This window comes from Sorex araneus, chromosome 11, assembly GCF_027595985.1.
Source record: "Sorex araneus isolate mSorAra2 chromosome 11, mSorAra2.pri, whole genome shotgun sequence".
NCBI classification, from domain to species: domain Eukaryota; kingdom Metazoa; phylum Chordata; class Mammalia; order Eulipotyphla; family Soricidae; genus Sorex; species Sorex araneus.
This window is the reverse complement of record NC_073312.1, coordinates 24,621,025-24,635,129: the sequence shown is the minus strand read 5'-3', so window position 1 is coordinate 24,635,129 and position 14,105 is coordinate 24,621,025. Positions and strand designations below refer to the sequence as shown.

General features: G+C 58.6%; 2 protein-coding genes across 4 annotated transcripts; one reads left to right on the top strand and one right to left on the bottom strand.

Moving 5' to 3' along the window:
* The first annotated feature begins 2,517 nt into the window (after positions 1 to 2,517).
* Positions 2,518 to 5,102, top strand: FBXL15 (F-box and leucine rich repeat protein 15). 2 transcript variants are annotated; one of them, XM_055119660.1, is made up of 5 exons: positions 2,518 to 2,663; positions 2,744 to 2,911; positions 3,099 to 3,252; positions 3,575 to 4,080; positions 4,787 to 5,102. In XM_055119660.1, exons 2-5 carry the CDS (start codon positions 2,871 to 2,873, stop codon positions 4,974 to 4,976), a joined length of 891 nt encoding a protein of 296 aa, XP_054975635.1. In that variant the 5' UTR covers positions 2,518 to 2,663; positions 2,744 to 2,870; the 3' UTR covers positions 4,977 to 5,102. The 2 variants fall into 2 exon arrangements, with proteins under 2 accessions (XP_054975635.1, XP_004616375.1); XM_004616318.2 differs by having other exon boundaries at positions 2,524 to 2,911.
* A 117-nt stretch (positions 5,103 to 5,219) lies between these two features.
* On the bottom strand, positions 5,220 to 13,330 carry CUEDC2 (CUE domain containing 2). 2 transcript variants are annotated; one of them, XM_055119661.1, is made up of 9 exons: positions 13,117 to 13,330; positions 7,050 to 7,136; positions 6,601 to 6,744; positions 6,449 to 6,510; positions 6,234 to 6,364; positions 5,970 to 6,149; positions 5,778 to 5,839; positions 5,634 to 5,694; positions 5,220 to 5,543 (listed from the first exon to the last, which is right to left on the bottom strand). In XM_055119661.1, the coding sequence occupies exons 2-9, from the start codon at positions 7,121 to 7,123 to the stop codon at positions 5,397 to 5,399; spliced, it is 861 nt and encodes a 286-aa protein (XP_054975636.1). In that variant the 5' UTR covers positions 7,124 to 7,136; positions 13,117 to 13,330; the 3' UTR covers positions 5,220 to 5,396. The 2 variants fall into 2 exon arrangements, with proteins under 2 accessions (XP_054975636.1, XP_004616374.1); XM_004616317.3 differs by having other exon boundaries at positions 7,050 to 7,133.
* Between the last annotated feature and the right edge of the window lie 775 nt (positions 13,331 to 14,105).

Below are 14,105 nucleotides of genomic sequence, written 5' to 3'. Positions count from 1 at the left end.
CACTAGGCTCTCCCGCCAACCTGAGACCCGCCCCTGACGAGGGGGAGGCCGTCAGGAACCCCAAGCTCTGTGCGCAGACCCTCATGTGCCCCACCCCGATTGAGGCCGCGTCCCTCTCGCCCGCTGCCCTTTGAGGACCGAAGCAGGACCCAGCTCCATACGCAAGCCCCGCTCCGGACCCCACGCGTGTCCCTAGGAGGTGGCCACATGACCTGTTACATGCCACACGCGCTCCCGCCCCCACGAGCACGCGGCCGAACCAAGTACACGGCCTGGGTGTAGACTTGGACCCGCCCCCTAAAATCCCGAAGACCATCGATGTATGGAAAAGAGATGCGGGGCGCGCAGCCGCAACCCGTAAGGGCGGTCGGGCGCCCTAAACCTGACCACCCACCCAGGACGCAGGACGGGGGGCGGGGGGTGTTCGCCAGACTTCCAGAACTTCCTTGCTGCCCGAGTTAAACGTCCTGTGGTTTGGGAGCAGGAAGGTGGATGCAACGCCGGGACTGGAGGAAGTAGGGGACAGACAGCCCTTGTGCCCTTGGCCAAGGTAGAAGGGGGCGCAGTTATTTTAAGAAAACGCCACCAATTACTAAGGCTGCCGCTCTCCTTGGAGAGACCGGGGCAGGCAGGCGGTGACCTCGGAAGGACGCGAGGTGGCGGGGAGGGGGTCTGTTCGGGCGGTCAGGGGGCGCGGGGACGTGCGAGGCGGGGGCGCGCGAAGCTCACCGCGGGAGGGGCGGCGCGGGCTCCGCGTGGTGCTGAAGGGGACAGCGCCAGATTTGTCGCACTGCGCAGGCGCAGAGGCACGAACAAAGCGGGGAGGGGGGAGGAGGCGCGCGCGGCCCGCGGTGGTGCGCGCCCACGTGGTTCCATCTTAGCAGGAGTCGATCCTCCCAGCCAGCCCTCCCCGAGGCGACTGAGGAAGAGGGGACTCTTCTCTCACCCGAGTTGACCCCTCTCTGATCTTTCCAGCTGCCTTCTCCCTTCTCCCTGCGTGGGGAAGGGATGCCGAGGAAACCAGTTCACTCTCCCTGCTTCGCTTCACCGAGGACAAAGTGTTTGCGCTCCTGGGCCTCGGTTTCACCTTCATTTATTTTATTTGTATTTGGACCATATCCGGCTGTGCCCAGAGCTTACTCCTGGCTCTGAGCTCAGATATTACTCCTGGTGGGTCTAAAGGAGCCATATAGGGCGGATGGGATCAAACCCAGGTCAGCAGCATGCAAGGGAGCAAGACCCTCAAACCCCTGTAGTGTCTCTCTGACCCCTCGGTTTCATCTTTTTGTTTGTTTGCTTTTGGGTCACACCAGGTGATGGTCAGGGATTACTCCTGGCTCTGCATTCAGCAATTACTCCTGTGATGCTTGGGGGACCCAGTGGGATGCTGGGGATTGAACTCAGGTCGGCTGCATGCAGAGCAAATGCCCAACCTACTGCATTATCATTTCAGCCCCTCAGTTTCACCTTTAAAGTGGAGTTACCGGGACAAGGAGATGGCTCAAAGGGCTGGAGCACCTGCTTCCCATTCTGGAGTTCCAGGTTCAATCCCCATCCTGCATGATTTCCTGAGCACTACTAGGAATGACCCCTGAGAACTGAGCCAAGAGTAGACCCCATTCTCCCTCACAGCATCCGTGGGTGTGGATTAAAAACAAAAAATAAAAACTAAAGTGAATGGGGCCTGAATGAGGGTAGGGTGTTTGCCTTGCACACAGCTGGTCCAGCTGGATCCTCGACATCCCACGTGGTCCGCTGGAGCACCACCACGAGTGATTCCTGAGTGCAGAGCCGGAGTAACCCGAGCATCGCCTGGTGTAGCCCCCAGACCAAAACCAAGCAGAAAACTAAAGTGGAGTGACAACTCGAGCTCTGATAATAATAGATAAGAAGCAGTTTTCCTCAGGAAGCAGCATATAAAATGGCTGCACAAACGTGGAGCATTGATGGGGGAGGGAGGGAATCTCAGGGACTCCCCCTTCAGACACTCTCCCGACCAACAGATGACTGGGAAAGCACTGCTCCAGGCGTCCCGGTCCCTCGGAGCTGACCCCGAGCTTGGGGACTCAGTGAAAGGACAGCACAGAACTTTGCTGTGAGTTCTGGGTGTTAAGATCCCAGTTACACTGCCAGGACAAAGGAGTAGGCAGGCTGGGAACTCGTCCTTCTCGGGACTCTCGACTGCTTGGGGAAAGGAAAGGGATCTGGCTGCCCTTCCTGGTGCCTCCTACTTCACACGCCGGGTCTAGACGCATCCCAAATAAATCAGGACTGAAGGGGCGGGAGAGCTGCATACTTCACCATTAACCAAGAATGGGAGATCTGAGGCATTACGCTCGTAGAAAATTCTAGCTTCGCCCATGCGTTCATTCAACAGTCACCCGGCGTCTACTACGTGCCAGATAGTAAGATTCGGAACAGTCTCTCCCTATTTTTCCAAGTCGCTAAGCGCAAGGAGAGGGCAGAGGGTAGGCCTAGAACCTAGGAGACGGGCTCCGCCCCTTCTGCGTTGGGCCTGGACTGCTCCTCCCATCACCGCTGCACTCAGAGGCGGCCACTGGCCCGAGACGAAAATCCGAGACCGTCCGGCTGCCCATCACCTTCTCCGCCTCGGGCCTCCAGCCCGGTGGCCGAGAAGGCGAGGTCTAACGTTTACGCCGCCGGTCGGTCTTGCGGGGCGGCGGGCGGAGGTGGCGGGGGGTCCCCGTCTCGGTCGGGATCCATCCGGAACGCTTTCGGACAGGCTCCTCGGGAAGACGGCACTCGATTGAATCGGCCTGTCCCCGGCTCCGGGAGGCGGGCTCGCAGCGGCCGCCCCAAGGCCACAGCCACAGCGCAGTGCGCACGCGCGGGAGACCGCGGAGCCACCAATGGAGCCGTCCGGAGGGGAGCAAGAGCCCAGAGCCGTCAGGTACCGAGTGCCGGAGGGGCCGAGACAGGGTGGGGGAAAGGACCTGGAGGGTGGGGGTGGGGGAGCTGAACGAGGGCCGGGTCGAGGGGTCCGCTCTTAGCGACTGGGACGCAGGAGGGTCACGGAGGAGGAGTCGCAGGTGCAGAGCGGCCCAAGGACACCGTGCCCAGTGTCCCTTCAACCGCAGGCTCCTGGACCTGCCTTGGGAAGACGTGCTGCTCCCACACGTCCTGAGTCTGGTCCCGCTGCGCCAGCTGCTCCGGCTGCAGCGGGTCAGTCGGGCCTTCCGGGCCCTGGTGCAGTTGCACCTGGCGGGGCTGCGCCGCTTTGACGCCGCTCAGGTGAGTCCAGGGCCGGGCCCCGCCCCCGCCTGGGCCCCGCCCCCGCCCGCCTTCAGCCGCTCCCCAGCCCCCCGGAACTCCTGTCTGCCCTGGCAGACCCCCTTGGGCCTTCCGAAATGCCAGGGGAGGATGCACCCTGCGGGAAGTGCTCCGAAAGGACGAGTACCGGGTGTTCTCCGAGGGCGTTTGGGGGTTCCCTCCGGGAGGGCAGGTAGCTGGCCAGCTCCGAGGGTGGGCTGCTGCCCGGGAAAGAATTCTAGGAGCGGACTGGCAGCGCCCTCCGGGTTCGGGGATCCGCTGAGTGTCGCCTCCCGGCCCGCAGGTGGGTCCGCAGATCCCGCGGGCCGCATTGGCCTGGCTGCTGCGGGACGCCGAAGGGCTGCAGGAGCTGGCGCTGGCGCCCTGTCACGAATGGCTCTCAGACGAGGACCTGCTGCCCTTGCTGGCGCGGAACCCACAGCTGCGCAGCGTGGCGCTGGCCAGCTGCGGGCAACTGAGCCGCTGCGCGCTGGGGGCGCTGGCCGAAGGCTGCCCCCGCCTGCAGCGCCTGTCGCTCGCGCACTGTGACTGGGTGGATGGGCTGGCGCTGCGGGGCCTTGCCGACCGCTGCCCAGCTCTCGAGGAGCTGGACCTCACTGCCTGCCGGCAGCTCAAGGATGAAGCCATCGTGTACCTGGCGCAGAGGCGCGGCGCGAGCCTTCGCAGCCTCTCGCTCGCTGTTAATGCCAACGTGGGGGACACCGCCGTCCAGGAGTTGGCCCGCAACTGCCCGCAGCTCCAGCACCTTGACCTAACCGGCTGCCTCCGTGTGGGAAGCGACAGCATCAGGTGCCAGGGCCGGGGGGCTGGTGGTTAGTTACTGCTGAGGGTAAGGGTGGGCACTAGTAGTCAAAAGGTAGAACCGGGTCTTCTGGATCTTATCTCTGCCACATAACCTCCAATTCTGAGCAGGAAGGGCCTCTAGAATTGCTTAAGCAGAGAAACCACCCTCTCCCTGCGCACCAGTTGAAATACTTTGGGGGCAGGAGTTGAGAAACACTTGGCGGTGCTAAGGGGAGGTTGCCAGTGGGGATTTGCACATCTTGTAGGCAAAGCATGCACTCTGAGCTCGCGCTGACCCCCTCAAAACTTTTGGATAGGCAGATGGGGGTTGTGGTATCTCTGAGAACATTGGGAGAGTTCATGGGAAACCTTGCGATCCTGGGCAGATCTTTAGAGCAGGACTCCCTTTTATAGAGGAAGTCTCAGGGCCACAGTAATAGTACAGCGCCTAGGGTGTTTGCCTTGCATGACGCCAACCCGGTTTCAATCCTCAGCTCCCCATGTAGTGCCCTGAGCCTGCAAGGAGTGATCCCTGAGCACTGCGGGGTGTGGCACAACATGGCCCCCCCCACCAAAAAAAAAAAAAGAAGGAAGTCCCCATTTCAGTGGAGACCCCAAGTGAATGAAAATAGAAAAGAGGCCCAGACTGGAGGGAAGAAGAGGTATTTGCTGCACTCCCTCCCCGTAGTGACTCTAGCTCTGCTTCTCCCAGGACCCTGGCCGAGTACTGCCCGGCACTGCGTTCACTGCGGGTTCGACACTGCCACCATGTGGCCGAAGTCAGCCTGAGCCGCTTGCGGAAGCGTGGTGTGGACATCGATGTGGAGCCACCACTGCACCAGGCCCTGGTACTGCTGCAGGACATGGCCGGCTTCGCACCCTTTGTCAACCTGCAGGTCTAACGCACACTCCGATGGGACACAGCTGGACTGTGTGGCCGGGCCTGACTATAAGCTAGAGGGAAGCCGGACTGTGGGGGCCAAGGCCCGGCCCTACCCAGAGCATCCAATAAAGAGCTTTTCACCCCTCTCTTGCCTGGCGCTGCTGCCCTGCTAGAGACTAGATTTGAGGAGGGGAGAGAAAGTCAGGCAGACACAGATTCCCGGCACCCCAGCTCCGAGGCAGAAATGACCAGCATGCACTCAGACCTTCCTGGGGCCACCTTTACTCTGCCTACGGGCAGCTCCAAGAGGAGATTAACACTGTGAAGAGGGAAGTAGAGAAGGGCGCTGGGCTTGGGCGGGCCCTGTGGGGGGTTTAGGGCTCCTGCATCCCTCTGAGGGCTGAGCCGAGAAAGGCTGGTGCTGAGTCCGGCGGGCACCTCAGTGAAAGCGGTACTTCCTGGCGGGCTTGAGGTTGATATATGTGGCCTTCATCTCTTCAGCCTCAGGGTTCCGCATATCTTTGAACCGCTCCCCTTTGGTGCTCACGACCTGGTTGTCAATGTATCGGATCAGCTTCTTGGGTGCCTGTCAAGCCACCGGGGAGTGAGACACGGAAGCCAGGAGATACCTCCCCACCCCCGAGCCCCGCCACACCCCGAGCGGCCCCCCACTCACCTCCTTGGGTGCCATGGGCCGATGCACCTTCTGGTCTTCTGCGCTATCCACCATCATGTACCTGCCAAAAACCAGCTGTGTGAAGGTCCTACCGCCCCCCCTGAGACAACGCCCCAGGGCTCCCCTAGCCTAGCCCAGACTCACTTCTGCAGGATGAAAGACTTCAGCTCATCCTTCTGGGGGCCCCTGAGGCATCTGGGCAGGTCCTGCAGAAAAGGGAAGCCAGGTCTCGGCCCTGTAGCACCAGCAGGGCACAGGGACAGGCTCTGGGCAGGGGCTTAACACTAAGATATATGGAGCTAGGCTACAGGGGGTGGGGGCTGTGGCAGAGGATACCTGGCTGGGGCCATCCCAGGCTGGAGGCCCCTCCTTCCCCTCTACCAGCATCTGCACAGCCTCTTCCAAGTCCCCCCGAGCTTTGGCCAGCACCCACTGGGCCTGCTCCACCGAACAGGTGGGGAAGACCTCCAGGAGAACATCCACTCCTGGCAGCAGGTCTTCCTCAGTCCCAGCTGCCTGCGGACATCAATGTCGACAAGAGGTATTACTTCCTCCTTTTCCGCCCCCTGCTCCCTCGCTGGTGCCCTGCTCGGCCAGTACCTCATCGTGGCTGTCCCCAGTAGCAACAAGAGAAGACCTAGTTTCTTCTTTGAGCTTTTCCGGCCTCTGTAGGGGTGCAGGGGAGATGGGCACCTGACCTTGGACCTCAGAGCTCTGCGGGTGCAGGTTCTCTTGAAGAGGCAGAGAGAGTATCGGGTTGGCCAGGATGTCAGGGTTTGGCCGTCAGGACGCGGATGCTGAGCCCCCGGACTCACCTTTGTTCCTGGCGCTACTGAGCTGCTCTGACAGCTTCTGCATCATGTCTCCTATTGTCCCCCTGACAAAAAGGGGAGGAGGGTGGTGAGTGACGGCCCCTTCGCGATCGGCCAGCCCCCCTCACCCTTGTGGCTCCAGCCAGGGCCCCCACCTGGGGATGTGTGCGAAGCCCGGCACGTAGGCCTCCATCATCTCGGTGAAGGCGTCCATGTCGAAGTTCTCCTCTGACGGGCCAGCGGGGCCCAAGTCCTCCAGGACCCCGAGCACATAGGAGAAGATGACCTCATCTAAGCCGCTGAGGAAGGGGACACACCGTGCTGGGTAGGATGCAGGTCCCCACCCGCCCGAGACTCCGTCTCTCCGCTTCAATCTTCATGTGGGCGTATTCCACCCTCCCTCCGTTTCCCATCTGTCCCACAGGGTGACCAGGTCAAAGATAGGGTCAGACCTGCAAGTCATCCCCAGCACCCCCACCCCTCACCACCACACAGACCCCTGAGGTAAGCTTTCCCTGTCCCAGCCCTCTCACGAGGCCAGGTCCAGAGTACTGTCCAGCAGCGCCCGCCCTGGCCACACCCCCCGCCGGGAGTGCCGGTCTACCTGAGGTCAGCCTCTGGGAGGTGCGTCTGGACAAAGGCGAGCAGGGCTGCGCTCACGATCCTCTCCAGCTCCATGATCTCGCTTCTTCTGAAGGGACACGAGGCGTGGGTGCAGCAGGCCCCCTGCCTGCCCTGAGAGCAGCCAGCCCCTCCCTCTGGCCCCGCTTGGGGAAACCATCTGTGGCTGCTCCCAGTGGGCCCCCGCCCCGCCCACTCCCCCCAGTCTGAGACAGGGCAGGGCAGTGTCTCCCAGCCCATCCTGACCTCTCCCATTTCCCCAGTGCAGGCCAAAACCCTTGCCAAGAAGCCAAGGTCTGGGGGTCACATGCCTCCTGGTGGAGGAATCCCATCACCAAGAGGCCCACGTAGCCCCCCGACTTCAACCACAAGGGACCCATTGTCTAGCATCCCCAGGGACAGGCCTTGGAAGGAGCTTGGCCCTGGTCCCTCACCTCGCCCCCCCAGAGCGGACCACCCACCCTCTGCACAAAGAGGCTTTTCTGGTGTGGGGCTTAGACAGAAGGAGGGGTCCTCCATGAATTCCCTTCTTGTCCAACCCCGCCTTCCCAACAGCAGGGGGCTACCTACCAAGGCCCTTCCTTCCTGACAAGGCTGGGGCTGACCTCTCCAGCCGCACTCACCCTGCTCATGCACCCCACCCCAGCCGCACCGGCACCCCAGATGCTCCTGCTACCTGGACTCTCCAAATGGCCCCATAGTTCACACACACACATACACACTTCTTTTATTACTTCCAAGAGACCTTCACAAACACACACACAAACACACACATGCACGCACACACACAGCACACACACACACCTGATTCTGATATTACCTCTGAGAGACCTTCCTGATGAACCTTCCCAAACACCCTCATTCCCTGCCTGGACTACAGCGCGCCATTATTCTGTTTACTTACCTATTATCTATCCTCCTTCATAAATTCCAAACAGAGGCACTTAGTCAATGAATAATGGTATAACCCAATACCTAGAAAAACACCCGTACTTGGTAGATATTTAAAAATTACTAAGTAATTTTATTCTCACCTATATGCTTTGACAACCCCCTGCCCCTGACAGGAGTCTGCATTTGGGAGCCAGGAACATGGGGAAAAAGAACAGCTGATGGTCCAAATGTCTGCTCATCACCCCACTCAGAAGATCCAGAGTAGGGGGGGCTGGAGCGATAGCACAGCAGGGAGGGCGTTTGCCATGCTCGCAGCCAACCCGGGTTCTAATCCCAGCATCCCGTATGGTCTCCTGAGTCCCGCCAGGGGTAATTCCTGAGTGAAGAGCCAGGAGTGACCCCTGTGCATCGCCGGGTGTGACCCAAAAACCAAAAAAAGATTCAGAGTAGGGGCCGGAACAATAGTATAGTGGTTTGTTCCCTGACACCCAAGCCCACCAGTAGTGACTCCTGAGGGCAGAGCCAGGAGTAACATGAGAACAACCGGGTGTGGCCCCCAAATAAAACAAACCAAAAAAAGATTTAGAGGAACTCCACTTTCACCCACCCCATTCTCACTCTATCTTGTGGGCATCCTTCCTCCAAATATATGCCCAGCCCCCTTGCACCCACTGACACCACATTTAGTCACTCAGCTGCCCAGCCCGAGATGCAGAGATTTCCCCACATCCTGCTCTCCCCACACCCGCTGCTGGACTCCAGCAGTGATCCAGCCCTGACCAGTCCACTCCTAATTCCAGATCACCAGTTCCCAGCTGCTCAATTCTTCTCCTTCGCTCTGCCCACATCTCCCCAACTCCACACAGGCTTCTTCAACATCTTGATCAAAATTTCTCAGGCAGCGTTCACAAGTTAGTCATTCAAGTTGGTCTAATCACCCGGGTTCGATTCCCAGCATCCCATATGGTCCCCCAAGCACCGCCAGGAGTGATTCCTGAGTGCATGAGCCAGGAGTAACCCCTGTGCATCATTGGGTGTGACCCAAAAAGCCAAAAAAAAAAAACAAAAAACAAAAAACAAGTTGGTCTAATCAGAGTGAACCACAGACCAACTTGCCCATGCTGCCTGGTTCTGACTTATCAAAACAACCAAACCCCGCCTCCCGCAAAAAAAAAAAAAAAACAAGAACACAAAAACCCGGCAGTTTCTTGGGGTTTGAGCTAACACCTGCCCATTCCAAAGCATCAGTGTGAGAGTCGGAGGCATCACGACTTCCTGCCTCCTCCTCTGCCTGTTTCTGCCCAGGCTCCCGCCCTCTGCTGCCCTCTACAGGTGGAAGCAAAGTTCAGGCTCAGAACCGCTCTGTCTCCTTAGCTCTGCTTTTTCTCGCGCCTCCTCACCCAGAGGTCTGGGCATACATCTTTTTTCTTCCCAGTTCAGTGGCTGGAACTCAGGGCCTCGTGGGAGGCAAGTGCTCTGCTGCTGAGCTACATCCCTGGCCCTCTGGCCCACATCTTTGTTCTTGTGCTAGACTAGCCGTGCTCAAGGTTTTCTTCTGGCTTTGCACCTGGGGGTCCCTCCTGGTGAGGCTTGGGAACCATATATGGGGTTCGCCCCGGGTCAGCCGTGCGCAAGGCAAACACCTTATCCTCTGTACTATCTCTGCAGCTACTCTGGCCCACATCCTGATGTACCAGCTCCTGTCAGTCAGTAACTCCCAAACATCTCACCCTCACGGCTAGCCTCCTGAGCTCTACATTTCTTCTGCCTCTCTGAAACCTTCGTGGAGCAGATTTAAAATGCCCCTAAAGACATTCTCCCAAGTCTTTTCCTGCTCTCAGACTTTCCTCAGGGAACGGATGTCCACACACCCACAGTTCCTGCCACAAGTCCGGGAATGAGCCTGGACACGGCTTCCCACATCTGATCAGTCATCGGTCCTGACCACCATCTCTTAGTTCATCTCTCTCTACTCCCACTCTACCCTTCTTTTATTTATTTGTTTTTGTATTTGAGCCACACCTAACTGTGCTCAAAAGTTACTCCTGGCTCTGCATTTAGGAATTATTACTTCCAGTGCTTGGGGGACCTGATAGAGGATATGGGATGCTGGCAATAGAACCCAGGACACTGCAAGGCAAGCGACCTACCCGCTGTACTATCTCTGGCCCCTCATCTCATCCCCAACCCTTCTCCCCAGTGCATCACTGCCCCAAACCATAATGTTCACACCACAGCTGAGCCATCCTGACCCAAAATCACGTTTGTCTTACTTAAAAATCTTTCAGTGGCGGGGCCGGAGCGATAGCACAGCGGGTAGGGTGTTTGCCTTGCACGCGGCCGACCCGGGTTCGATCCCCGGCATCCCATATGGTCCCCCCAGCACTGCCAGGAGTAATTCCTGAGTGCAAAGCCAGGAGTAGCCCCTAAGCATCACTGGGTGTGACCCAAAAAGCAAAAAAAAAAAAAAAAAAAAAAAAAATCTTTCAGTGGCTCCTCCGTCCTTCACATATGCCCAGATTCCTTCTGTGGCTTTTGCTTCAGTGCTCACCCCTGCCTACACACCCCCACCCACCTGGGTCTCTCCCTTCCACCTGCTTGCTTTCAGCTTGCGCCAGCTCCTGCCTCCATCACCTCCCAGGTCTGTTAACCATATCCTTCCCCCAGGACCTGGCCTGGACCCTCCGTTTCACCTTCAACCGCAGACTATACTCTTCCTACCAAGCTGGGCCTTCACATCTATAATGACCGGACTGTTTGGTCAATGTTCAATGTTCTTCCACTTTGTTTTTGGCAGGCAGATTAGCTCAGGGGACTCAACATTCAGTCAACCAGCCCAAGGTTCAGTACTAGGACCCTAGAATGTGATGCTCCTTAAGCCTTGGGGTGCAGGTGATTGCCTGGGGCCACCCTAGCTGGGCACAGGAGCTTCCAGGGCCACACCCACCAGGGCTTGGGGATCAGTGGCTGCCAGGAATTGAACCTGAGTCAGCCCCATGCGAAGCCTTAATCCCTGCTCTATATCTCTGGCCTTCCCGTTGTTTTAAGATGGCATACCTGGTGTATTCACCAACGGACCCTCAGTGTCTCCCATGAAACACACTCCATGGACAGTTACCTCCAACTTTACAGGTGAAGAAACAAGCTGATGCCTTTAGTGGCTTGACGGAGGTCACCTGGCTTGAGTTTGGCCAGCATTTAAATCCAGCTCACAGCTTGGAATAGGGCTCAGCCGAAGAGCACAGGCTTCATGTGTGTGAGGCCCTGGGTCTCATCCCCAGCACAGCCGAATCGCAAGTTCTTGGCCCCATCCCAAGCTCCAGCAGTCTGCATGGGGTCGGGGATGTGGCGTAGGGGGTAGAGCATATGCCTTGCATGTGTGAGGCCCTGGACCCAATGCCAACATTGCATGGCTGCTTGAGGACCACTAGAGAACACCCTGGTGGTTCCCAAGCCATCACCAAGAGTGGCCTCAGACCCCTAAGCAACGCTGGGTATGGCCTTCACAACAATAAAATACTAATAGGAAGGGAGATAGCTCAATGGACAGAAGCACAGGCCTTGTTTGCACCCGGGAGCCAGGGTTTGGTATCTGGCATCACATGGTCGTCCCCCCACCTCTCCAGCATGAGAGTAGCCCCTCAAACACTGCAGGGAGTGGCCCCCACACTAACATAAATCTGGGTTGCAGCCTGGGAAGTGGCTCAGCGGTAGAGCGTCTGTCTCACCCATGTGAGACCCTGGGTCCCAGGCATCCTCATCAAATAAATCCCCACAAATAAAGAAAAATCCAGGTCATCTAGTGGAGTGGCTATTTGTTTTCTTTTGTTTTGGGGTCACACCCAGCTATGACCAGGGCTTACTCCTGGATCTGCACTCATGGATCACTCCTGGCAGGGCTCCGGGGACCACAAGGGGTATCTGGGATCTAGTCGGGTGAGCTGCATGCAAGGCAAGTGCCTCTCCAGCTGGACTATCTCTCTGGCCCCTGCGGGCTGTTCTAAGGGCAGCTCTGGGAAGGGGGTATCAGATACAGCCACCCTCTCTGAGGGCAGCTCCCTGGTCCCTTGGGGCGTATCAGATACTGTGCCAGCACATGCCTTGGCCAGTGGTGCCCAGGATGAACCCCAGCTCCCACATAGCAAGCATGTGCTCTGGCTCTCAAGCTTCTCCCCACCCTCCCCTAAGCTTTTGTTTGTTTGGGGGCCACACCCAGAGGTCCTCAGGGCTTACTCTTGGTTTAGTACTCAGTCACCACTTCTGGCAGGACTTAGGGGACAGAAGGAGGTGCCAGGATCCAAGCCAAGTCCACCCCATGCAAAGCAAACTCCCTATCCGCTCTACTGCCTCCGGCCTCTGCTCCTGTTTCCTTGCTCAGAATCTTGTCTCCTACCACTCTGCCCTCACATCTTCCCCTCTGCTTCTTTTTTGCAGGACTCACTTCCTCCCTGAAGCCAGCCAGGACTGCCTCTTTCTCACTACCTGCAGCTGGCCTGAGAACTTCCCTGAGAAAAGCACAGGCCTGACTCTCCACGTGCACCACGCAGACCTCGGGCCGAACAGAAGGAAGAAGTACCATGCTGGTCCCTGACCGTGGGTGGCGGGAGACTGGGGAAGGCCATGTGGGAGGAGTCCTGGGCAGCGGTGAGGGACCAGTCTCGGCCACTGCGGGGTCTAGCAGGAGGTCGCCCCTGCTTAACCCAGTCGCCATGAAGTCGGGCTCCTGGGGTCTTAGTCCCGTAATGCAGGTCCCAGAGGACATCACCGTCCCCCGACCCCCAAGCCGGGTCTCAGAGCCGCCAAGGACATTAAGGGGAACAACGGATTCGCACATCCCAAGTCTGGCGGGAGCACAAACGGTGATGGTATAGCCGACGCCTAAAGCAGAAGCCCCTTGAACAAGCTGGCGGGGCGACCCGCAAGGGTCCACAGCGGCGGGCTGAGGGCACCGGGATGCGGTTGCGGCCCTGGAGGGAGCGGGGCGAGGGACGCCGGCCTGGGCAAGCTGGGATGTGCCGGGCCACGGCGAGAATCAGAGATGGGGGTCCGGCGGGCCCCAGCGGCTACCGTGGGGCACACACAGGGCGGGTACCCAGGGTCAGCGCTCTCTGCGGCTCTCCCAGACCCAGACCGGGGGTGCTGGAGGGGTAAATCACCTGCTCCGTCGGGCGCCGCCGGCGACTTGTCCCGCGCCGTGCAGCTCTCATTCCCCCCAGCCCCACCAACGAGATCAAAGGCGGGGCCCAGAGCGGTTCTCTTCCAGTAGCGCCCCGGCAGCCATTTTTGAGAAGGGCGCTTGCCCACGAGTGGGCGGAGCTTCTGCGTTCATTCCCTTTTGTCCTGGGGTCTGGCTCGGGCTCACGCGGCGGCCATATTTGCGGCGAGTGGGGAGGAGTTATGTAAGTGGGAGGAGCTAAAGGGGAGGAGCCTCAGTGATGGACAGCGCCGTTGCCCCTTCCCTTAGCTACCGCCCGATGCTTCTCCTCCGCTTTAATCCTTGCTCCCGCAAATCTCCTCAAATCCTAAAGCTCTCTCCCAAACCGGCTGCTCTTCCCCAATCCAGATTTAAGATTGTCACCCGATTAACTCCTAGGTGATTATTTCCTCACCCTAGCTGACATCTCTGCATTCCTTTAACTGCTATGACTCCCCAGGGTTACCGGGTTGCGGGGTCTGGGTCTTGAGGCCCAGGAGATTGGTGGAGTGGAGTCGGGGAAGGGCAACGGTTGCCCTGGTGAGGAAGGATCTGAGCCCAGCCCAGGGCTCCCCGGCAGTGATACCCACCTCCAAGGCCCCCTTCTTTTTATTAGGGAGGGAGGCCACACCTAGCAATGCTCAGAGGTTATTTCTGACTACACTCAGCAATTACTCCTGGCAGTGTTTGCAGGGCCATGTGGGATGCCAGGTACCCAAACTGAGTTGGCCACGTGCAAGGCAAGTGTGCTACCCACTGTATTATACATCCTACCTTCAGTGCCTTCAAGCCCATGCTGGGGTTCCCGTTTAAAAGAAGACAACTGAACCCGAAGACCCAGCACGGCCCCAGCTTCCCCTTTCTCTTTCTGCTGCTTCAGTTTCCTGCTACCCTTTGCAAAAGTCCTCAATGGGTTCTCATCCAAGATGAGTTCACTGACCCCCCCAGTCA

What these genes read in the sequence shown, in the direction of transcription:
- FBXL15 (XM_055119660.1), top strand. Translation starts at nt 2,871, where the DNA reads ATGGAGCCGTCCGGAGGGGAGCAAGAGCCCAGAGCCGTCAG. An exon ending in CAAGAGCCCAGAGCCGTCAG is followed by an intron (nt 2,912 to 3,098) that starts GTACCGAGTGCC and finishes CTTCAACCGCAG; the next exon opens with GCTCCTGGACCTGCCTTGGG. An exon ending in GCCGCTTTGACGCCGCTCAG is followed by an intron (nt 3,253 to 3,574) that starts GTGAGTCCAGGG and finishes CCCGGCCCGCAG; the next exon opens with GTGGGTCCGCAGATCCCGCG.
- CUEDC2 (XM_055119661.1), bottom strand. Translation starts at nt 7,123, where the DNA reads ATGGAGCTGGAGAGGATCGTGAGCGCAGCCCTGCTCGCCTTTGTCCAG. An exon ending in CTCCCAGAGGCTGACCTCAG is followed by an intron (nt 6,745 to 7,049) that starts GTAGACCGGCAC and finishes CCCCTTCCTCAG; the next exon opens with CGGCTTAGATGAGGTCATCT. An exon ending in AAGTCTTTCATCCTGCAGAA is followed by an intron (nt 5,695 to 5,777) that starts GTGAGTCTGGGC and finishes GGTTTTTGGCAG; the next exon opens with GTACATGATGGTGGATAGCG.